The sequence below is a fragment of the Thermobia domestica genome, chromosome 16 (assembly GCF_964235325.1).
Source record: "Thermobia domestica chromosome 16, izTheDome1.hap1.1, whole genome shotgun sequence".
NCBI classification, from domain to species: Eukaryota; Metazoa; Arthropoda; class Insecta; order Zygentoma; family Lepismatidae; genus Thermobia; species Thermobia domestica.
Window position 1 is genome coordinate 22,666,592 of NC_137469.1, and position 25,790 is coordinate 22,692,381.

Consider the following 25,790-nt stretch of genomic DNA (forward strand, 5'->3'; position numbering starts at 1 on the left):
GCAGATACTGAATTCCTCTAAGTCAATAGCAACAAGGTTACTTTTTTCCCCAGTTAGTCCTTTTCTCGTTTCTGAATATTTTTCTCAGTTATTCCACGTGTAGTTTCATATAGGTTAATCTGATACAATATGATCATATCAACATAGCGTCCGTCCAATAGAGCTTTGTGTTCTTGTTTTGCGTCTTTATGCAACAATAGGTTATGAAGAACGAGTCCAACTTATAATGTAGGCTCCGAGCCCCGTAATATAATGAACAACTTCTCAAATAAACTATGTTTTTAACTCAAAACGAAGATAATAATTATAATTATAATAATTTATTGTTATATTGTTAATATGTATCACCAATCCCTGAGGCATTATTACGTTATGTTTTAAAGCGTTCTCTAGAAGTGGTCTCTTGATGAGATATTCAACGTATAAAATACATTCAGTAATATATATATATATATATATATATATATATATATATATATATATATATATATATATATATATATATATATATATATATATATATATATATATATATATACATGTGTGTGTGTGTGTTTGAACATTTTCAGTGCGGAAAACACTGATTTGATCGCAATCGGGAGCTTATGTGGTTCGAATCCCATGTAAAGCTGTGGGTTCACGTCTTGTATAGCAGTTATTGTTTTGCAGGGGTCGTTAAACACAAACACTCAAGCGAGTGTGTGTATATAATAATGATAAAAGGGAATGTGAGTTTCTGTCTGATGGTATCATGCAAAAGCTACTAAGACAATTGAATTGAAACTTGGCATGATTGTCACCCTTATGCCTCACCCTTCTCCCCAAGGATAATATATTAAATTGATTCAAATTCATATCCTAAGAGGGCAGAGGGGGAGGGAAGTCATAATTTATGCGAAAAATTGAATGATAACATGTAAAAATAATAATATAAAATGACCGATATTAGTGTTCAATCCATAGCTTTCGAGATTGCTGAGATGAATAATGACACTCCTATTGCTGTGTAAGTCCAAATTCATCCCCAAGGCATGGGGATGAGGAATGATGGAAGAAAGAGGGTGACATTACGAGTTTTATGATGAAAGTTGCAATATAATGTGAGTCCTAAAACAGAAAGGGTTCAAGTGATGATGGTGGGGTAGGGGTGGGAAGAAATTGTCATGTAAAACCAATCGAAAACAACCGATATTAGTTTCCAATTCATCCATCATCGCTGAGATGAATAGTGGCACTCCCGTTGCCGTTCAAGTGCAAGTTCAGCTATATCGGCATGGAGTGAGAAGGGTTGAGGGAAACGAGTGACAAGGAGTGACATTACGGATTTTTGTCATGTAAGTGGGAGGGGGATGAAATACTTTTTATAAACTTATTCTCCCCGTGCGAAGAAAGGGCATTTCAACAAATAAGCATTAAAGTAAATTTAATATGTGTTGAAGAAATGAATTTTACTTCCTATTACGGAACTACTGTGGATATAAATTGCGTGAATTTATATGGAAACGAGAAACAACAGATTTACGTCTTTTGGTTTCGATATAGAGATAGGAATGATATGAAATAAAATCTTTAAGTTTTATGTCCCATAGTTATGCTGGCTAGACTAAAGGAGACGGTGGTGATGAGAATGAATGAAGAAAGTGGGGGGAAACGGGCGAACCTCGAGAAAACGCACGCACACGCTGTTTGTCCACCACAAAGCTTACTTGCCGCGAGCTGGAATCAAATCAAGGACCCCCATGCACCAGAGGTGAACGCTCTACCACTGAGCCACCGCCGTGGACCAATATCTGCTGTTCTGCGAATTTACATGCCATAACAAAGAAAACCATGCTGAATCACTCATGACAAACAGCATCAGATCCATCAAACTACTCGCAAATATTCGAAGAAGAGATCAATAGATAGATATGTAAAAATGATCAAAAATGACCGATATTAGTATCGAATCCACAGTTTTCGGGGGTCGCTGCGATGAACAGTGACACTTCTGATGCAGTTTAAATCTAAATTCAGCCTCGCAACTTGAGGGAGGGGAGATATGTTTAAAAATTATCGAAAATGACCGATATTAGTGTCGAATCCATAGTTTTCGGGGTCGCTAAATAGTGACACTTCTGATACCGTTTAAATCCAAATTCAGCGCACAATAGTAGGGGAAGGCGTTGTACCTGTAAATACTTTTAGAGTTTTCGAAATTTTGGTGCTAATATTCAGCACTTTTCCCCCAATTTTTGTCGAACATTTGAAGTGCCATCTCTTTGCTATCAGATAGGATGATTTTTAAACGTGTTACATAATTACAGTAGCTTTTATAGGATATAATAAGAACACATCCGTTTTGTTCACAGGTACATTATGGTCATGTACCATTGAACAGACCCTCTTGTACCTTTGAACAAAGTGATAATTACATTTCCATGGCAATAATATAAAAGGAAGCCACAAATATTAATAGTTATAAATTGCAAAAAAAGGTTTAGCTATAAAAAGTTCCCCAGAATTGAAATTTTATTAATTAAATTAAAAATTGAAGAGAAGTTCTAACAAAAACTTGTGAACAATAAAGTTGAGCATATACAACATAACCTTATATGTTATACAATAGGCGAATATTTAGAAACTAATTAAAATCATGATTAATAACTTTATATCCTAACCTAACCTATATAAAATATATAAATTGTTTTAACTACTTACATTGTGTAGCTTTAAACAGTATTATTTATCGTTCAAAGGTACACGATGCATTAATGTTCATAGGTACAGCGGTGGACACTTCTAAATGGTACAGCCATATGGAGATTTACGGCTAAGGTGTACCATTTAGAAGTGTCCACCGCTGTACAAGAGGGTCACCATTACGAAAAAAAAAAAAAAAAAGTTCTCCACTAGCTTAAATTTTGAACAGAAGTTAAAACTAAAAATATTACTGTATTCACCAATGATTCTACCCCAAGTTTGGACAAATAAATATTCACAAGTCGCGAAAACCCAAGAGCAAAAAACTCAAAAGGTAACTACAAAAAATCTTCGTTTTGAGGCTGAAAAAATTAAAAGGAGCATTAGTCGGCACAATACTAAATCAACAACAGCCAAACGCATTTGTAGTGCTTTTTTTTTCATTTACTCTTTCAAACGAATTTTAGTCACTGTACCTAGATAGCTCTGAATTCGATAAATGCACGAGTGTTCAAAGGTACATTGTTTCAAACGTACAACGCCCTTTCCTAACATTATTTTTTTTATTTATATAATAAGTTATTATTTTCCTAATTTTTCATTATATTTTCTTTGTTTCTATGGATTTCAGAGCCCTACAGTAATAGTAAACTAAATATGATACTAATTCTTCCTATTTTAACCCAGCGAAACAGATAATTGACATAGTTAAGAATAAATTTTATTGATAAACCTAAACTCGTTACATTTACAATGATTAAAAGATATGTCTTTCTGCTTCCAAAAACCTGTTATATAGCGTTCTCACTTCAGTAAGCACGTAATTGCAATCACAAAACTATAATTTACAGCACATTTCAAATTCAAGCGTGAACACATTTATTTTTATCCTTAAAAGTATACTTTCGCTTTCCATCCAAATATCGAGTGTTGCATAATCCACAGGTTAAGATGACGTTTTAAAGAGGAAAATCAATACACATCGATTTTGCTAGCTCTGACGTAGTCCTCTTGGTTTGCTGGTTCTCTCCCGTCCCACGAAATTCTACGTCAATACATGGACAAAACGGGAGAGTAGAAAAAGAGCTTCTCTTACGAGAGATAGATGCTATTGTTTCTGAAACTCGCCGCTGTTGTCGCTGTGTTCGGCAACAGGTAGTTCAAACTTTAGTCAATAGATGACAGTAAACGCTGCTTTTTCCCTCTAGGGAAGCAAATATTGCATGCATTTCTACGGGATACCAGGATCTTTTTCACTCCCGTTAGGCCTTAAAAAAAAGAAAGCTCTTCCAAGATGGGATGAAACTTAAAAAAAAGAAAGAAAATTTTTTCCTTACACTTTTTTTTTCTCTTCGCTGTATTAAATGAGAGAAACGTAGTCGGTTTTTTGGCTCGTTCGATTCGTATAGGTAGCGCTTTCCTAGCTGCTCTGTGCTGCGAAAACCCGCCGTTTACCATTCCCAGTTCCAGGCTTAGAAAGAGAGGGAACGGCGATAACCATGTAACCAGGTGTGGACTAACCTATGAATTCGGCTAAAACAGGGGGGGAGAGCGGTGGCGGGAAAAGCGCGAGACATTGAATTCAGGCAGAGGTTAGTGAACTGCTCCCTGGACAAGATGGCGAACTCCATGTGTCCAAAATACTACATCATCTTTCTTCCGTTCAAAACTAAGTGAATTTTGTGTGGGTGGTGAAGTATGAGTGTTTGTGTACTAACATAAGGGATTTAGAAAAAAGATGAAGAACAAAATTCGTAGTCTATCTAGAAAGAAACACTGTGTATCTACCTGAGTTTCAAAAATGTTGTTATTCGCTTCAATAATGTAGTAAACAGTATAGTCGAACTAAGATAAATAAACGGGTCCAATTAATTAATAAATTAACCAATCAAATCATTAATTTTGAAAAAAAACTGATCAAAAAAACCGGCAGGTCATAAAATACGTACTTATCTCCTCTAAACAAGAAAACAATACCTATTTTCATGTGTCTTTTTAAGTGGTGGGGCAATTGTGGAGTGCTGGTATCAACAGGTGTCGACTATAGTGATTTTACGAGAAGTAAATCATGGGACAAGACTGGTGTGTTCGACGAAAGGGCAAGAAAACTACTGGATGTTGTCCATGTGGTCCTGGGTTCAGAGTCTTCCCGTCACGGTAACCCCAATCCCCAAGATAAAAAAAAAGAATGTGCTAATAACACCCTCTGTAGTGACCTTTAATCTAAACAAACAAAAAATGAAACTATTAATTATACCCTTAAAACCAAAACTAACCCTCTCTGCTTGAAAACAATATGTATATATATGTGTGTTTTACCTTCAAATTAAAAAACAATATATATGTATATAGTGTTATGTTGTGTATAATTCATACCCCTGCTGAATGGCTAAACGATTTGTGTTTCCCTATCCAAACCCTTAAAGTAATGGATGAAAGAGAAACCTGCTTGAAGACACTGTTTGCGTATGTAACCCTTTCCCTTTATAATCACAAAATAACCGAAAATTATTCACTGCATCCGTTCTGTGTGTTCATCTTTTCACCGAGTAGAATTAGTAAATTTTAATGTTGGTGTGTTTGGTGTAACATGAAATATAGCATATATATTTTCAATTTTTTTTTAAAAAAAAAAGTATGAAACAATATGTGGTTCGATAGACGTACTTTTTGTGCTGCAAAATTGTGTTATTTCTTTTCCTATGCTACTATACCAATATTGATGTTATTCTGCATACTAAGCAATTATACCGGTAGATTATACTGGATTAGTGCAAAAACAATTTTCAACATTTTATCGTTTAATGTGTATATGTGAACAATATATCATCTTCCTGTATGTGTCAACTCCAGCCGAAAGAAAAAAATAATATAGTACCAACGAAATAAAATCAAATTATATTATAATTTCGGATAGACTCTCTTTGTTTGCATGTTGTAGTCAGTTTGAACATGTTTATATTTGTATGACCGTGTCTGTAATATTCCCTCTCTCCCTTTTAACTTGAAAAGACATGTTATTTTTTTTAAAAAACAATATAAATAAATAAAGTGCATGAGGAACCACTTTTTTTTTTTTTTTTTTTTTTTTTGTTAGCTGAACTGAAAGTGAAATGGCAAGAATTGTAATACGCATGCGTCATGAACTTGCAGATACTACATCTGGGACAAAGTGACTTTGTGTGTAGAGGATTACGTTGTGTGCGCTTGTGTGTATTCATTTAATAAAAATTGAGACTTTTTTTCTTAATATTTGATTTTTTCTTAAACTTGTGAAGTATCATCCAAAATAGTGCACAAATTTTAGATCAGAAAGAAATTCAATTTCGCTACAGTAATTTTTTCCCCATTGACCTAGCAAAGATGTCTGAGCAATTTGCATATTTGTTACATTTTTTTTTTCATATATACATATAAGTATATATTTATGAAATATGAAGAGAATCTTCTGAAACGTTTTCGAGAAAATCTTTCCCGAAAATGCCATTTTGGTAGATTGTTAATAAAAGAATCATTTATGAAATTATCTGGGTCGTTTTCTCAGAAAAATTGTACATTAGAAAACTTACCCTAAAGGGTAAATTACAACTATTGGATTTTCCTTCCTGAAAAATGACTTTTAAAAATATTAATAGATTTGTAAATGAAATCGTAAGCGAAATCGTTAGAGCTGTTCGCGAAAAATTCATATTTTTTTTAAAAAAAAAAATATTTTCACAGTTTAGAGAACTATACTTAATTTGGGAACTAGGAAGAAAAATCGAAAAACAAAAAAAAAAGGCTGGAACTCTTATTAAGATTTTATGTTTAAAATTTGATTGAGGTACGCTGAAAATTTTGTTAGACTTCTAAATAAAACTAATAAAAATAGTATTTTAAAGAAAAATTTTAAGAAATTGATAGATCTTTAATCAAGAATAGAACATTTAGACTTCTAAAAAAATAGTTAGATTTTAAGCAAAAAAAATTAGCTAGCCTTTTAAACAAAAATAAAAATTATAGACTTTTAAACAAAAATTGAAATTATAATTAAATCTTTAAACGGAAATAGAAAATTTAAGCAGATTTTTTTAAACTAAAATAGAAAATTTAGTTAGACTTTTAAGCAAAAATGGATAATTTCGTTATTTTTGTGGAAAATAGAAAATTTAATTAGAGGTTGAAGTAGAAAATTTTGTTAAATTTTTTTAAAGAAATTAAAAACTTTGGCTTTGAAACAAAAAATTAGTTAGACTTTTAAACAAAAATAGAAGCAATAGTTAGATTTTGAACAAAAAAAATAATTAGACTTTTGAACAAAAAATAAATGTTTAGTTACTTTTATACAAAGTAGAAAGTTTAGACTTTTAAACAAAAAGTAAACAATTTAGTTACACTTTTAAACAATTTTTTTAAATTGATTGATCTTTAAATAAGAATGGAAATTTTAGACTTGTAAAGAAAAATAGATTTTGAACAAAAATAGATTATTAAACAAAAATCAAATTATAGACTTTTAAACAAAAATTGAAAATGAAGTTAGACCCTTAAGCAGAAGTAGAAAATTTAAACAGACTTTCAACCAAAATAGAAAATGTAGTTGGCTTTTAAACGAAAAAAGAAAATTTAGTTGGACTTTTAAACAAAAATAGAAACAACAGTTAGATTCTAAACAAGTAATAAAAATGTAGTTAAAATTTTTGAACAAAAAATAGAAAATTTAGTTAGAATTTTAAACAAAAATGAGAAATTTAGTTACTTTTACACAAAATAGAAAATTTGGTTAGACACAAACAAAAAATAAAAAGAAATAGATATTTAAACAAAAATAGTTACATTTTAAATATAAAATACAAAATGTAGTTCTGGAGAAAAATAGGAAATTTAGTCAGACTTAAACAAGAATAGAAAATGTAATTATACCTTTAAACAAAACAAAAAGAAAATAACATTTTAAAGAGAAATGAAAAGTATAGATAGGCTTTTAGCAAAATATTAAAAATTTGATAGATCTCTAAAACAAGAATATAATATTTAAATTTCTAAAGAAAACAGTAGTTTTTAAGCAAAAAATTAACTAGACTTTTAAACAAAAATAAAAATTACAAACTTTTAAACAAAAATAGAAAATTTAAACAGACTTTTAGCGGAAATAGAATTTTTAGTTAGACTTTTAAACAAAAATGGATAATTTAATTACTTTTATGCAAAATAGAAAATTTTGGTAAGTTTGAAATAGTAAATTTAGTTAGACTTTTAAACAAAAATTGAAAACTTAGACTTTGAAAAAATAAATTAGTTGGACTAAATGGGAGCAATAGTTGGATTTTAAATTTTAAAAAAGTAGAAAATGTAGTTAGACTTTTAAACAAAAGTGAAAAAGTTAGGCTTTTAAATAAAAATAGAAAGTTTAGTTAATTTCATACAAAATAGAAAATGTTGTTAGTCTTTTAAACAAAAAAATTAAAACAAACAAAAGTAGATGACTCACATAATCTGTTAAAGGAAAAAATAAAAATTTTAGTTACTTTTAAACAAAAATAGAAAATATAGTTAGACTTTTGAACAAAAATAGGAAAAATATCTACATTTTTAAATAAGAATAGAAAATGTAATTACTTCTATACAAAATTTAAAATTTAGTTCGACTTTTAAACAAAAAATTAAAAATATTTAAAGCAAACAGAAATAGATCATTTACACTTTTAAATAATATGTTTTACTTACTTTAAAACAAAAATAGAAAAGCTAGCTAAAATTTTTAACAAAACTAGAAACGAAATAGACTTTTAAACAAAAATGGAAAGTAAAGTTAGACTTTCAAACAAAAATAGAATAGTTATATTTTAAACATAAAATAGAAAATGTAGTTAGACTTTTGAACAAAAATAGAAAATATGTTTGCACTTTTAAACAAAAAATAGTTACTTTTATACATAATAGAAAATTTAATTCGACTTTTAAACAAAAAAATTTTAAAATTATTCAAAACAAACAAAAATAGATGATTTGCATACACTATTAAGCAAGAAAATAGAAATATTACCTACTTTTTTTAATAGAAATACAAAATTTTGTTAGAATTTTAAACAGAAATTGAAAATGTAGTTAGAATTTTAAACAAAACTAGAAAAAAACAGACCTTTAAACAAAAATGTAAAGTTTAGTTAGACTTTTAAAGAAAATAGAAGGAATAGTTATATTTTAAACCAAAAAAAAGTAGAAAATGTAGTAGAACTTTTAAAGAAAATAAAAATTTAGACCCCTAAACAAGAATAGAAAATCTAATTACTTTAAAACAAAAATGGAAAGTTTAATTAGAATTTTAAGTAAAAATGGAAAGTTCAGTTATGATTTTTAAATAGAAATGGATCGTTTAGTTGGTTGGGGTTGGAGTTTGTTATCCTTTTAGACGTGAGTCATGAATCTACAGCTTAACGTGGGATCGAACCATATGAACACCCACGGGGAATCGAACCCGAGTATCTCTGGCAAAAGATGGGCACATTAAATATATAACCGCAAAAGAGCTTTTAAACAAGAAAAAGAAGAAGAATATTTAGTTAGATTTTAAAACAAAGAAAATATAAATTGGCAAGTTTTAAATCATTTTACTTGTTCCAGTCACTCTTAACCTTTTTACCTTGTTAATTACAATTGTAAGCGGAGGACTAATAGCAAACTACAAAGGTCATTCCGAAAGTAATGCCTTCTTTTTTTCATGTAAACTAATGGAGATATGTAAATAACAACAGCACAGCTAAACAGAGCAATATTTCAGGTACAAACTGTCATTATTCCACATAGTTCCCACCATTCGTTATGCGCTTTTGCCAACGATGAACCAGAGTCTGTATGCTGCGCTTGTAAAAATTGGCATTCCATGGACTGTCTTTTGGAATCCGGCTCAAGGTGATGACACAACGACTCATCTCCAGTGATGATGCTATCCAGAAAATTGCCACGTTCAGCTTCGTATTGGTCCAGTAGGTCCGGACAAATTTCTATTCGTTGATTTTTGTGATCTTCTGTAAGCATCCGAGGCTCTCACCTCGCACAGATTTTGCGATAACCAAGATGTTCTAGCATTTTTTTCCAAGGCATTACAGCCGACAGTCAGCTTTGTACACAATTCTCTGGTCGTTATCCGACGATCAGCACGAATGAGTTAATCAAGACGCTCTTCGTTGCGAGGGATAGCAGCTGTGTAGGGTCAATCGGGCCTTGGCTTGTCATGAACACCCCTTTTCACCATCTTGAAAATACCGTACCCATCGCCTCACATTGCTCATGTCTATTGTATCGTCTCCATAAACCTTTACCAAGCGTCGATGATTTCAATCGGCGCAATTCCTTCAGCAGTGAGAAATCCAATCACACATCGTTGTTTTATACGCACGTCCTTATCAGGCGCCAATTACCGCAGAACAACGGGACCAGCTGCAAATAAAAGAGAAAGTTTCAAGCATTAACACTGCACCAACGACATCTGGTACGGACATACAAAGTTAACACAAAAAAATAGGAGATATTAATTTCGGAATGGCCCTCGTATAATCACCTGAATGAGAGTGCAGTCTCCGATGGTAGAATAAATGGTATTCTTAGAACGTAGACTCTTCCACCCTGAAAACTTCCTTAAAAAAAATTTATGAAATGAAAAATCTTTAAGTTTTACGTTCCATGATTATGGCTAGAATAAAGGAGACGGTGATAATGACAAATGAATTAATAATGGAATGAAGAAAGTGGGACGAAATTGGACAACCCCGAAAAAACCTACGCACACAGTGTTTCTCCACCACAAAGCTCATTTGGTGCGAGATGGAATCGAACCAAATATCCCAGACACCAGAAGTGAACGCTCTACCACTGAGTAACCGATACCTCTTAGGCAATATTAGTTACTTCAGTAATGTTTGCGAAGTTTTTGCACAAATAGGACAAAAATAAAAATAAAAAACTAGCATAGTTAAACGATAGCAATGAAAATTTTATTTGTTGCAAATATAGATAAAGACTAGCCTTTGGCTCCAGGTCTGCTCGTCCTACGGTTTCGCATTTCTTATCTATCGGCATTTGCATCACCAACAATGAATTTCGTGAACTTGCTCTTCGTATTTTCTGAATCTGCCCATCCGGGGGCTTCGCCCCCACGCACTATCTTTGCTCGGCCTACGGCCTCGCATCTCTTAAACCCATAATTCTATCGTTTCTTTTCCTATTTCAACTATCTAAAAGATAAGATTTTGTATCCCAAGAAAACGTCCGTTTAAATAACATGGGAATCTCTTCATCCCGCTTTACACCCCTAAAAAATTAAAAATATTCACTTTTGGCAATTTTCCTGTGGGTTTGTCCCGGAAAGCTACAACAATCATGCCAAATTTAATCATTGTAGCCCTACAGGAAGTACTAAAAATATTGGGGGTGTAGAAGACGTCCCATATAAATAACATGGGAAAGATTTTAGTTCCCCATAAAACCACTCAACGTTGGATATTTTTATTTCTGATGGTTCACTTAGGTAACGCTAACTAAAACGGGGAAATTCTTCATCTCCTCTTTAGACCCCCTAAAGTTAAAAATATTCACGTTTGGCAATTTTCCTGTGAATTTGTCCCGGAAAACTACAATCATGACAGATTTAATCATTGTAGCCCTACAGGAAGTGCTCAATAATTTAGGGGTGTAAAAGGTGTTCCATATAAATAACATGTGAAAGATATTTCAGTTCCCTATAAAACCACTCTAAAGTTGTTTTTTTTTAATTATTTTTACTGATTTACTTAGGTAGTGTCAATCAAAACGTACAAACATACCGAATTTTAAGTTTATGTTCAAATTCTAAGTAGCTAAAACATGAGATTATATGTCCAAAAAAAAGGCCCATTTAAATAACATGGGGAAATTCTTCACTTCCTCTTTAGAACCCCTAAAAATTAAAAATATTCACTTTTGGCAATTTTCCTGTGGGTTAGATCCGGAAACCTATAATCATGCCAAATTTAATCATTGTAGCCCTACAGGAAGTGCTCAATAATTTGTCAGCTCATGTAGTTTTATATATAGTTAGGATTTCATAGGAATTCAATGGACGATTCGACTTTCAATTTTCTCGGGTGGTGATAACTTGGGCCACCGAAGTTAAAAGATAAGAAACATGTTTTGCTTGAGGTGTGTGTGTGTTATCGCACCAAAAATTGTACATAATTGTTGAACATTCTTTGTTTGAAGCATTAAAAAGCACCTGGTTACTTAAATTTTCCACAACGTTTCTCATTAAAGTCATTATTTGGGATCCTTCAGAACTTTAGCTCTGTGTAGCCAGTAAATACTGTAATGGTGCCTTTTTAAATGCCCATATTCTGTCCGAGTGGTCTTCCCACGTTTCACACTTTACTTGTGTTTAGGATAAAAATAGCTTCACAACGTTCTCGAGTTCTATAAATAAATAAATAGCCAAATTTAAATCATAAGGACCCTTTATATTCTGCTAGCAAAAGTACGAATTCTTCCCATGGACTGAAGAGTATGCAATCCCCAATACACTAGAGTAGTTTGGGTTGACTAACTTGTAGGACTTCTGAGATATTCTACGCTTTATGAATTTCCAGAACGTAGATTCTTCTTTGCCTCTCGAACCGAAACTAAAAAAAAACTACTTCGTACACGATTAGAACTGGTGAAGATTTCTGTGTTAGCATCAATTAGATGACTTTGGGTGACTCCATTTTATGTGAAAAATCTGATGACGTACCCACATACACACACATAATCATGTGTTCTTTTATATCTCTTTAGTGAGGATTTCGACGTATAGATGGATTAAAAGAAAGTTACCGTGGCCCCCTGTTTTTCAACTTTTTTGGATTCAAAATGTAGATTTCAATGAGCTGTGTCCAATGGTACCACTTTTGGTTTCTGGAATCAACCGCTTCAGGCAATAGCGTAGCCAGGATATGTGTTTGGGGGGGGGGCAAGTCCTGTTATAGGTACATATAGAAACATTACAAAGAAATATATAAACATAAAAATATATAAAAAATTACAAACGTCAAAGTACCAAAGTACATTGTCGGACCTCTTTGGGGGGGCCCGGCCCCTCTGGGCCCCATCTTCCCTACGCCACCGGCTTCAGGTCAAGTTAAGGGTCGACAATAAAAAAGTGGGACCATTTGGACTATGTGAACCAGTGACCGACTGGGACGAAATGGATGTCACATGATTTGTATTCACACATACATGAATAACTGATATTCCATTTTCCCGAAAATTTTATATTGACCCCGAAAATTAACGAAAATTTTGGATCTTTGATTTTCGTAATTTTTCATATCAAAATTGAATTTTCGTGAAAATGCCACATCAATTACTCGTGTATGTGCAAATACGAATCGAATGACCCCATTTTGTTTTAGCCTGTTATTGGTCCGCATTACTCAAAATCCCAGATTTTCATTAATATTTGGGGTCAAAATAGAATTTTCTGGGAAATGTCATTTATGAGTTGATTTTGTTTAAGGTTAGTTTAAAGGGACAAGTTTTGCCGATAGATGTCACTACAGTCTTAGTATCTCAGGTATTTTTTACGTTTCATGAAAATTCATGATTTCTCTTACAAACTTCAAACTAGATATTTCAAATTTTTCGAGAAGGAACTTCATAACCTATCGAAGGCAACAATCCTGCCGATTTTTTATTTAGAATTTTTTTTTCATTGTTGAAATGGCTTGTTTGTTGAAAGATATCAAAACCTTTAACAATATAACTGTTTCAACAATGAAGAAAATTCTAAATAGGAAATCGGCACAGATTGTTGCCTTCGATAGGTTATGAAGTTGTTTCTCGAAAAATTTAAAATCTCTAGGTTGAAATTTGTAAGAGAAGTTGTAAATTTTCGTGAAAGGTAAAAAAATACATGAGAGAGATACAAAGACTGTAGCGACATCTATTGGCAAAACTTGTCCCTTTACACCAACCTTAACGTCCATTTCAGCAGCGAGGCTATATGGGACGGGACCTACTGATCAACGTGGAATCCGAACCATATCAACTCCCGCCGGGAATCGAACACGGGTCTCCCACGCCAAAGGTATTGGTCAAGATATAAATACCGGGAAATGTAATATCAATTATTAATGTACGTATGAATACGAATCGAATGACACTCATTTCTTCCCAGTAGGTCACTGGTCTGCATTGTCCACATGGTCCCACATTTTATGTTTGATCCCCTTAATTTCACCTTGAAATGTTCGATTTCAGAAATCAAAAGTGGTGCCATTGGACACAGCTCATCGACATCTATATTTTAATCCCCCCAATTTTTTTTAAAATATGGGGTCACAGTAACTTCCTTTTAACCTAGATGAACACATAACTTTTCAATGATAAGTCATCCATTAAAAACACATAGTTACATAGAATCTATAAATATCAAACCAGTAGTTAAAGAAATTTAACTCTTTACTAATGTTTGTTTGCCTAGTCAATGAGTTCTAAGAGTAAAAGACAAATATTTGTTATCATTAACTGTAAAAAAAAAAAAAAAAAAATGTTATCACACTATTTTCCTCGAATATCAACAATTGTAGCAGATAATAAAATAATAAATTAAACATTAACATAACGATGTGTACCTTATCAAGAAGCTATCACGTGTTATTTAAGGCTGCTTGTACGTAGGTCAAACTTTACTTTCCGATAATAATCTTTTACATTTGCTTTCGCACTTTCTGTACTTTTTGGTGGCATCTTTTACTTTCTTTACAATGCATTAGGTAGAAAGTTCATTAAATATGAAAGAAATTGGTTACATAAAATATTAATAAATAGATCAAGATATTTAGAATATTATGATATTTAGTAAATATTATAGATTTTACACTATTAACAAAAACAATGATTGAAATTAACAATAAAGCATAATTTGGAAAAAATAAAGCATAATTAAACAAAAAATAAAGCATAATGTGGGTCACTATATTAACTAGGAATGCAATGGATATACCCGATTGCAATGAAATGAGCTGAGCGAGCTTAAACTACGTAATCAGGAAGCGTTTTTCGGTGATTATTCCTCGATGGTACATCGGATTTTTGATTTCGACCTATGTTGTCACTCAGCACGACATACTCTATCAGCGTGCTAAGTTTGGTTGAGATCGGCCAAACGGTCTAGGAGTAAGCGTTTTTCGGTGATTATTCCTCGATGGTACATCGGATTTTTGATTTCGACCTATGTTATCACTCAGCACGACATACTCTATCAGCGTGCTAAGTTTGGTTGAGATCGGCCAAACGGTCTAGGAGGAGTTCGCGGACAACCAAACGGCTAACCCGAGTATAAGAGCTTCGCTTCGCTCAGCTCAATGACCAACACAGGCCACGGCTAAAAGGCGCATGCTCAAGTGAGTGATTGCACGACACAGATGAACAGTGTTTCTTCCAGACATGTTTTTGGGGATACTGGCCCGGCCCTCCTTAGCTCTGAGAGTGCAACCCCGGAGAAGACCAAAATAATACGTCTATAATGCAGTAATAAAGAATAATACCGTGTGAAAATAACATGTACCCCTCCGAATACTAAATGTGCCTATTCGTAACGATATATTTCTTAAAGAAACATTGCAGACGACGACCCAGGATTTGCGCAAATAAAGACTGAAGGGGGTACGGTAAAGTCTCGATTATCCGATCTAATATGAACCGGATCTAATTCGGATAAGCAAAAAACTCGGTTGATAACGGGTGGATACATAGAAAATTTGTACATTTCTCTTTATTAGATTATTCATTATTATTGTATTTATTATTTTTATTGGACATATATTACAGTACATATTGACAAATAATTATACATACTTACCTAAGGAATTAACCATAATACAGTAAATAAAATGTGGTTTCATATTAATACATACACAAGTTAAACACAGTATAAAACATGACACAAATAAAATACTGTTTAACATACAAATACATCCCTATGTTTTTAAATAAGCTTTTCATAGTCTTCTGTTTTATTAAGCTGTCTCGGTTTTGGCCGCCATATTGCACAAACGTAGCAACATCATAATGTCAGCTAGTGCACAGATCAAGATTGCAACAATTAAAGCTTGCTAGCTTAATTATAGCAATGTCAGACGCAGTCGTTCTTTCAGAAAAAGTGTTCCGGCGGGGGGGGGGGGGCACGCTTGGTATTCCGGAGGAGGCACTGCTGGTACTATTCTATTTATTATTATATTATAGACGCATTATTTTGGTCTCCTCCGGGGATTCACTCTCAGAGCTCCGGGGGGCAGTGCCCCCCCAAAAAAGCATGTCTGGAAGAAATACTTTTCGGATTAGCTGACATCTTTACGCCAGCACTATGTTTGCTTTCTTGCTATAAAAAAAGCCTGTAAACTGCTTATCGTTGTAACCGGATTAGTTTTTTTTTTAATTTTTTGGTTTGGATTAAGCTCGGATAACACGGAACCTCGGTTAGGAAAACTAGGATAATCAGGAGTCCACTGTACAATCAGGTTCCATAAATATATATATATATATCCTTCATTGTAAATTTGGAACTCAAATTGGGGCTAAAGTTCTCATACTTCTGTCTCCGCATCTATATTTATGATTCAGAATTTTCAATGCGGGAGATGAGGATTTCACTCTCTTCAATTCTCTACTGAATTTTTATTTTTTCCCATCTGGCACTGTTTCTGCCTGCGGCCCTGCAAAGTAAAATGAAAAATAATCTATAAAACAGTTCTAGAATTTTAAGTATCATTATTGTTGTTTCAAAATGTTAGCTAGCCGAGGCTACACTCAACGAGAAGATTACACTTTCAATATAAAGTGATATATTAATTTATTTTTAACTGTCAAAACTCAAGGCGGTGCCTGAAATTCTATTTATTTTGAGAATTCAAATTCATTACAGAAACACATTAAGATTTTTATAGTAATCATTAAGTGAAAGGCAAATTTATGCCTTCATTAAGCGAAAAGTAAAACAGAGATACAGTATCTTTAACTAAGTGAAAAGTAAAAAAAAAAAAAAAAAAAAAAAAAAATTCATTGGCATTCTTAAATAAGTGAAAGGTAAAAATATCTTCATAGGCCTTTTTAAATAACTGAAAGGTGAATGTAAATGATTTCTTTAGTGCCTATAATTTTCATTGGCTATAACAATTTGTTTTCATAGCATATGCGTTTTATATTTCATTGTCGGTTGTAATATAATGATTCCAATTCTTCTTGAATCTATATCAACTTTTGAATGTATCAAATTATATATGAGTAAAATTTGATACCTTTTGAGAATAAAACAAAAAATTTAAGTTCGTTCCAACTTTGGCCGCGGTCTCTGAGTGGTAGAGCCCACCTCTGGTGTATGGGATCCCTGGTTCGACCCCAGCTCGTGCCAAGTGAACATTGTGGTGGACAAACACCATATGCGGGGTTTTCTCGGGGCTCTCCCGTTTCCTCCCACTTTCTTCATTCCACCATTTCATTCATTATCATCATCACCGTCTCCTTTAGTCTAGCTAGCATAATAGTGGGACGTAAAATTTAAATATTTAATTTCATTTCATTCTGACTTGGAAAATTCTCATATGATAACTTTTACATTATTAACTTTAGTTAAAAACAATTATGCAGTTCAATGAAATATGGTGAATTTTTATTTGAAACTTTATAATTATATCTATCACTTAGGGTTGAATCGGTCAAGAAAAAGGGCGTAAAAGAGGCTAAATTACCATAACTAACTTGGATGCCTCTACGAGGCATGATCAAAAAATACGGTGAATGTAGTTCCACAGTGCCATCTATCGACGGTATATCCATTTCAACTAGTAAGCCCGGTAGCCTAGACTTTTGGTACAGCCAGTGTCGAGTTTCCGAACGAGTTGTGACATGTTAGTTGGCTTCCAGAGGCAGAAGAGTGAGGACGTATTAAAGAGTGTCTGTCGCCCACCAACATTAAGTTTTGTTCTAATCCAAGGGCGCCCATGTTGTGGTTTCCAAAGGGGGGCAAGTATAAGCGACGTTTCAAAAATAGTTTCAAATTTTGCTGCAACCAATGTAAAAATTCTATTGGATTTTCGATATTCTGAAGTACAATTTTCTCTAAGGGGCGAGCGCCCCACCTCGCCCCCACTGATGGGTGCCCTTGTTCTAAGCTACAAACAAAAGTGCCAAAGAAGCTCACGGAATGTCAAAATCAGTATACGACGATGAAACGGTGGCATTGAAGATTTTTACAAGTAGTAAGAGCGACTCAAAAACGGCAAAGAACCGGTTGAAAACGAGCAACGATCGAGACGTCTTTCGATGTCAAAAAGAGAGAAAAAAATTGCAAAAAGAGCGGCACAAATGATTTGTTCAAACAGGAGAATGACTATTCGAGAGTTTTTCTAACAACTAAACATCTCGTATGGATCCGTGAAAAGTATTTTAACCACCGATTAAATGGGTAAATGGTTTCCTTCTGCACCACGAAAACGTGCCGTGCCACACCTTGCTTTTGACCCTCGAGTTTTTAGCCGAAGCAATATTCCTATGTGTCCACTTTCACTGTATTCCCCAGATATAGCACCGTATTCTGGCTCTTCCCAAAAATTAAAACCATCCTTGAAAGAAAACATTTTGATACCATTCCTGACTGAGTGGGCTACAACAGAGCACATGAACACCCTTCCGAAAGAAGTCTTCCAGAAATGCTTCCAGTCATGGATTGAACGTTGGAATCAGTGCATTGGTAGCCAAAGACAGTACTGTGTAGGAAAATAAACGAAATTACATGTAAGCTTATTACTTTGTTTCTAATTAAAAAAAAATATTCACCCCACTTTTTGATTACACCTCGTACATAGCACAGCATGTTAGTACAAATCAATTTTCTGAATGAGTTTCATAACATGTAACATTAAGTTCTTTAGCCTTCCCAATCAGCCGCATTTCTAGTAATTGAATTCGTTCACTGATAAAGGGGTACAAAAATATGGTTTTCCCATTTATATGTATATGTTCCCATGTAACCCGTTTTAAAAATATTTTGCATGATATAAATTAGCAAAAATCATTTGATGTTCATCAAATGTGGAGTGTGGTTTGTTTCTTTGAGACTTAAGAATAACTATTCTTGTTTAGCGTTGAAATGAGTCGAGGTTCGTTAATTAAAAGCTCTAATTGTTTACATTACCGGTTGCAACCTTGTCTAATTAAAAGCTCTAATTGTTTACACTATTGGTTGTAATCTTGGCTAATTAAAAACTCTAATTATTTACATTATTGGCTACAACCTTAGCTAATTCAAAGCTGTTTTTAATGCTATTGGTTACAATCTTGGTTAATTAAGAGCTCCAATTGTTTACATTATTTGTTAAAGCTTGGTTAATTAAAAGCCCTAATTGTTTACATTGTTGGTTGCAATCTTTGCTAATTAAAAATCTCTAATGGTTTTCACTATTGGTTACAATTTTGGTTAATTAAAAATCTCTAATTGTTTACACTATTGGTTACAATCTTGGTTAATTCAAAGCTCTAATTGTTTACACTATTGGTTACAACCTTGGCTAATTAAAAGCTCTAATTGTTTACACTATTGATTATAATCTTGGCTAATTAAAAAGCTCTAATTGTTCACATCTTCAGTGCTCACCAATCACCCCTGAATTCCATACTATACTTAGGCAAATATTCAAGGCCTTTGCTATGCACAACATTGTATTGATTTAAGTCGTTGAGTTCCGCCAAGTGGATTTAGTGGTAAACAAACACCTTATGCATGTTTTCTCTCGGAGTTCTCCCATTTCCTTACACTTCCTTCATTCCACCATTTTGTTCATTATCATCATCACCATCCCCTTTAGCCTCATCTATAATCTAGAATTTTGGGTAATTCAAATTCTGGTCACACTGTAATTTCTATGGATGGCAATACTGAAAATTCTTCCGACTCGTATTTTCGGGTGTAGAATAACATTATCTATTATTTTGGCAAGTTACATTTCATTACCTCTTTCCATTTACGAAAAATGGGCAAAAGAAAATTTGTTAGCTTTTGAAAAATATAAGTCTAATAATGGATTTCTCGTAACTTCTTAAAAATATTTATCTTATCTATAATTAATTGAGAAGTATTTCATACTGAAGATAAATAAAAATGAACATATTTTTATGTATATATCTTTTTGTCACATCGATGATTGATTGCATTCTTTTGTTTCCGTCTTACATATCATTATGCTCTACTTTTACTACACCAATACTGTTCACAGTTTTTCTAAAGATACTACAAGAGTAAAGTATAACACCAGTGTCCTCTAGTGTTCGAAATTTTCAGTACCAAATCGTGCGTGTATCTTTTACAGTGTTAGTGCGTGAAACATTCTCGTGAAATTCATGTGTTAATTATTTCGCGTAGTGTTCAGTTTGGTGATGATAATCTTCCGGACGTGTTCATTTGGTACATTTTCCAAAAATCTATTCTTTCTTAAAAGCGAATGTCGTGTTATGTACTCAAAATAGTCCGATTTTTGACCTTCTGCGTGTGTGTTGTGTTGACGGTGTTATAAGCCATTAACTTTTTCCACTAGGAAAAATATTAAAAAAAAAGTGGCAGGGTATGAGGAAAGTGTCGACAGTGTTACAAGCTACTAGCTTCTTTCCTCTAGGAAAAAAAATTAAAAAGCAGTGAAATTTAGGAGAAAGTTACGTCATCAGCTATATTTCCTACCCACATCAGCTTTTCTTTAAATCTATTACCGTTCAAGAAAAACTATGAATATTTTATTAGTATGATAAGGTTCAAATTTGTACAAGACTATAGAACCTGAAGATGGTTTCTTTATCATTTCTATGAAGCGATTGCCATCAGATAGGTTACAATAGGCTTCTTTATGTTCTTAACGTATGAGTTTCTAAAAAAAAACAGTTTTCATATTAATAAGGATAAATCCTTGCACCGTATTTTTTGTGGCTGTGTGTATTTGTGTTTATGTGCAATAGTGAAAAAGTGAATTATTGTTAATAGTGCAACCCTTCTTCAATTGAAAAGAGAGAGAGAGAGAGGAGAAGTTAACAATGTTCCGCAAAGTTTCTAGTGAAGGCGTTTACACAGCTGAGGAGAAGAAACACTGGCGAAAGTACGCACAATTTAGATGGTTTCGGAGCAAGCTCCCACGGAAAAAGATCCTGGGTGCTTTGGATGCTCATCTGTAAGTACTGTGATTTGTGAGTCCAAAGCAGAGTTAGGTAACCATACGGGTATTAGGTTGGTTAGCGTAAGCGATGGCCAGAATCACTCTAAAAGATCTTCATATTTAAAGCCTGTGACAAACATCTTGGCATTTCAGCTAAACGAATAAAACGCAAGCTCTGACGCGACGTTGCCAAGTGGTAAAGGGGTGTAGCTATAGCTATGCAGACAAACTATAGCGCGATCAGGTGACAGGGGATAGACGTGGATGTATACAAAATAAACGTGGCAACACCGCTGACCTCTCATTTGCTAGCAGAATTTAAAGGGAACTTGGAGCGCCGCCTTCAAATGCCAAGATGTTTGTCACGCCGTTTATATCTAAACTAATTGATAAATGCGCTGAAATTTTATATAATGCAAATATCTTCAAGAGGAAATTGTTCGATATAATCTGCAATACGCTCCAGATTAGCAGTGTGTCAAGCAGGCACACATTCACTTTTGTTGTTGTTGTTGTTGTTGGCTGATCGAGTCTTTAAAGTCAAAAGATTGGCCGTATTCCGAATTGAGCAGACCCTTGTCACGGACAAAATAAAAGTACATGATTTAAAAAATAGCTACGAAGTTTCGAGAGGGGTCTGAACCCAATGAACCTCCCCCATGGATGTATCTTTGCAGTTTCTAATCCAACACGAAGTTAAATTTCTTTTTTTTTTTTTTCAAATAGTATTACTTTAAATTATTTCATATTTTAAATCTACAGGGTGGCTAGAAAGTCCCTTTACACTTGCACTTATTTCATCCCTACATTAATAATACATGAAATTATTTGTCCGAAGATGTCCATATGTGCACCTTCATTAACCGTGTAGGGCTTGATACGCCTCTATGTTCTCCTACTTATCTTCTACAGCCGCTGCGGCGTCATAAGCTAGAAAGCTTCAAATACACTTGCGCACAGAGTAGCATTGTCCACGTACCTCTTCTTGCTGGCGTGTGATTTAATGATATCCCACAAAGCATTGTGTAGTGTCGTAAGGTCCGGACTTTGAGGCAGCCAAGGATAAAGGACTGGTGGATTTAGGGAACCTACGTCCTATCTAGAAGTCAGGTAAATGTACGTTGTTAGACGCATTTAAACGGCGTGACAAACATCTTGGCATTTGAAGTCGGCGCTCCAAGTTTCCTTTAAATGCTGCTAGCAAATGAGAGGCCAGCGGTATTGCCACGTTTATTTTGTGCACATCCACTTCTATCCCCTGCCACCTGATCGCGCTGTACTTCATCTGCTTAGCCATAGCCACACCCCTTTACTTCTCGGCAACGTCGCATTACAGCTTGCGTTCTATACGTTTAGCTGAAATGCCAAGATGTTTGACACAGGCTTTAGTTGGGGTGTAAAGGTTCTGGTCACACTGTACATGTTGAAACGAAAAGTCTCTTACTCTTAGTGTTGCAAACTAAGAATATTACAATATCACAAAGATAAAAGTTTGGAGACTTTTACCGAGCGAAATAGCTCAAGTGGCAGAGCGTTGGCTTCGCATTCGGGAGGTCGTGGGTTCAAATCCCTGTGACCACCATCCTGACTGAGGTTTTCCAGGGTTTCCCTCAGTCCTACCAAGCAAAGGCCGGGATGGTGCCTACTAAACAGGCCCTGGCCGTTATCTTCCCAATTCCTTTCCATTGTTGTTGTTGTTGTTGTTGTTGTTGTTAGATATCCAGTATAAAATTGCCTCTGAGCTGTATCTGCTGATTGTTAAATAAATAAATAAATAAATAAATAGCAATAGCAAGGGTGAAATAGACGTGACAGTGTACTAGCTTAATACTAAAACGTATTTCTAATAAAGAGGGACACTGTTGCAAGGGATTTAAAATTTGACTTCTTCAAGAGATTTTATTTCGGAAAACTGCGTAGAATTATCAAATTCAATCATGTAAAGGGTTTTGAACAGACGTAAAGAGCATAATGCTGTTTACAGTAGTTTGATGAAAATGAAATGAAATGAAATATTTTCAATTAAATATCCCCCGATTATGTCTTTCAGGCTAATAGAGGCTAATGGTTAAAGCAAATGAATGATAATGGAAGGATTGGTGGAATGAGAAAGTGGGAGAAAAACGGACTACTCCGAGAAAATCGACGGATACGATGTTGTACACCACAAACTTACTTGATCAGGGATTGAACCAGGGACCCCACGCACAAGGGATAAGCATTCTACAACTGAGCTACCATACTCCTTAACAATTTGAAAAATGAAATGAAATCTTTAAGTTTTACGCTAAAGGAGACGGTGATAATGAGAGACGAGTGAAATGGTGGAATGAAGAGAGTGGGAGGAAACGGAAGAACCCCGAGAAAACCCACGAGCACGGTGTTTGTCCACCACACAGTCCACACGGCGCGAGCTGGAACTAACAATTTGATATGGTGCGTTTCAGAGCACAAATGAATCAATGCAATTACCAAACTTGGTGAGGTGTAAATATAGCACTCTTTTTTTGTTTTTTTCACATTAGGTATTGTTTACAATATCTGAATATTAATCTTTTAAAGTTCTGAAAGGCGATTCAGGTATTGACAGGTTAGCAATGAAATATTAATTTACGAAATGTGAGCAAAATTGAGTGTCTTTGGTGAAAAAAGTCCGAAACTAACACATCCAAGAATAAATTATTCCCTTGTGAAAATTCTCAGGACAAATGGATCATGTCATACTGTAAATTTATGAACGAGATATTTATTTACGAAATATTAACAAAATCGCTTGAGTCATTTTTGAGAAAATCATTATTTTAAAAAAATCACTCCTAACAGTAAACTATCCCTTCTGGATTTTTCCCAAAGAAATGACTTACTTATACCACGGTATAGAATTCATAACGAAATATTGAAAAAAAATGAAATCTTTAAATTTTATGTCCCACGTTTATGCCGGTTATGCTAAAGGAGACGATGAGGATGAGAGATGAGTGAAATGGTGGAATGAAGAAAGTGGGAGAGAAAGGGTGAACCCCGAGAAAACCCACGAGCACGGTGTTTGTCCACCACAAAGTCCACACTGCTCGATCTGGGATCGAACCAGGGACCCCAAGCACCGGAGGTACGAAATATTGATGTATGAAATTTAAACAAAGTCGTTAGAGCCATTTTTGAGAAAATAGAAATTTTCCATTTTCAGTAATTTTGGGGGTAGGAAATTGAGAAAAATTATTGTAAGGAATCTTATTTTTAAAAATCGTAAATTTAAAATCAAAATTTAGGTGAATACGTTGAAGGGTACGGCTCCTACGCGAGTAGACACATTTATGTTGGTGTGAGCGGATGGACAGACCGACATACATAAAAAAAAAAAAAAAACACTTTTCCGGTACGTGTGGAACGTGAAACGTTGAAATCTCGATTTCGATATATATCTATATCTATATCTATCTATCTATCTATCTATCTATCTATCTATATATATATATATATATATATATATATATATATATATATATTCACGATCGCTATGCTTTTCTGCGTGTGTGAACTTAGCAGAATCACATTTGAGAACTATAAATATTTGCATACCATGTGTTTGTGCTGCGTTTATACCGGATTGTACCATAAAAATTTTCGTTTGTAGCGGCTTCAAATTTGAGAAAATCGAAAAATAAAATGGTCCTGCTTTTTAAAATAAAATGATTTTTCTGTACGAATCGTGATTACGAACGAAAACCAGTACAAACGAAATTATTTATGGTGCAATCTGGTACAAACACAGTACAAACGATTTATACAGAAAACTCTTCAAATTTGTTAGAATTTTATCAGTGGTCCTGCTATGTTCACGTGAACTTACAAGGAACGGACATCCGAATGAAATTAGTTCATTCAATAAACATAACAAAAATATGTTGATGGTCAAAAAATAGATGCCATGGACAACGAAGTAAGTTCATAGCGCCCATTAACTTGTTACTATAAACAAAATCGTAGACCCGCAGTGAAATAGCTATTCCATCAACACTGTTCATTGGAAAGTCAAGGTTTAAGTTCATTCTCTTCAGCATGAAACAAGCTTTTCAGAGAAGCTATGTATTGGCGCTCATAACGTACCTGAACAGCGAAAATCGGGATAATGTCGGGAAAATTCCCTCCAAAAATCCCTCCCATAAATTTCACTGCCAGTCTACAATTTTTGCTTTAAACTAACAGGGTTAATGGAGCCCAGGGCCTTACTCCGTTGTCCATAGCACCTTTTTTTTTTTTTTTTTTTTTTTTTTTTTTTGTGCATGTACATATCTTGGTAATGTTTATCGAATGGACTAGGTTTGATTCGGACGCCCGGATGACACGTTCATGTTCATTCCTTGTTAGTATGACCACTTTATTTTTAGATTTTTTCGAATTTGAAACCGATACAATCACAACTTTTTACGGTATAAACCGGTACAAACGTAGTACATACGTACGAGATGCTAATATTTATAATTTTCAAATGTGGTCCTACTAAGTTCACGCACGTTACTTTTCTCTATTCTGTCATTGCTCGATAGTAAAAGAAAGAACAAAAAGAAACCAAAATACCCATGCATTTGACGTAAGAAGAAATGTAAGCTATGATTTTTAAAAATTGTATATTTCAGTTGATTAGTGACTGGTGTGTTTGTGTCTGTGTTAGAGGTAGGGCCGGGCTCAGGCCTACATAGCATATATCACTTCGGGCCCGGGCCGGGCTGGGACGTGAATTTTTAAATATACAACCATATTTCTCGGGCCTTTTCGGGTCTAACTTTGTAAATATACTATACAACGATATATATTGTACCGTTCTTTCGGGAGAACTATTAAAGCACAAATGCAAAATTAAATATCTAATTGCTGTAAAATAAAAATACAATTTTGCATTAATTATTAAGTTTCTGTAATTCGGGT

At 34.0% G+C, this 25,790-nt stretch overlaps 1 protein-coding gene across 5 annotated transcripts in view; it reads left to right on the forward strand.

The window, feature by feature from the left end:
- Window positions 1-25,790, forward strand: part of dnc (phosphodiesterase dunce) — an 872,058-nt gene that overhangs the window by 211,255 nt on the left and 635,013 nt on the right. The window contains exon 1 of one of the 5 annotated variants that reach the window (XM_081742188.1): window positions 4,067-4,839. The exons of the other annotated variants lie outside the window; for them this stretch is intronic. Within the exon in view, the coding sequence (XP_081598314.1) occupies window positions 4,751-4,839 (89 nt within the window). The 5' untranslated portion in view covers window positions 4,067-4,750. Of the gene's footprint in view, window positions 1-4,066; window positions 4,840-25,790 lie in introns of those variants that run through there. 5 annotated transcript variants of the gene reach the window in all.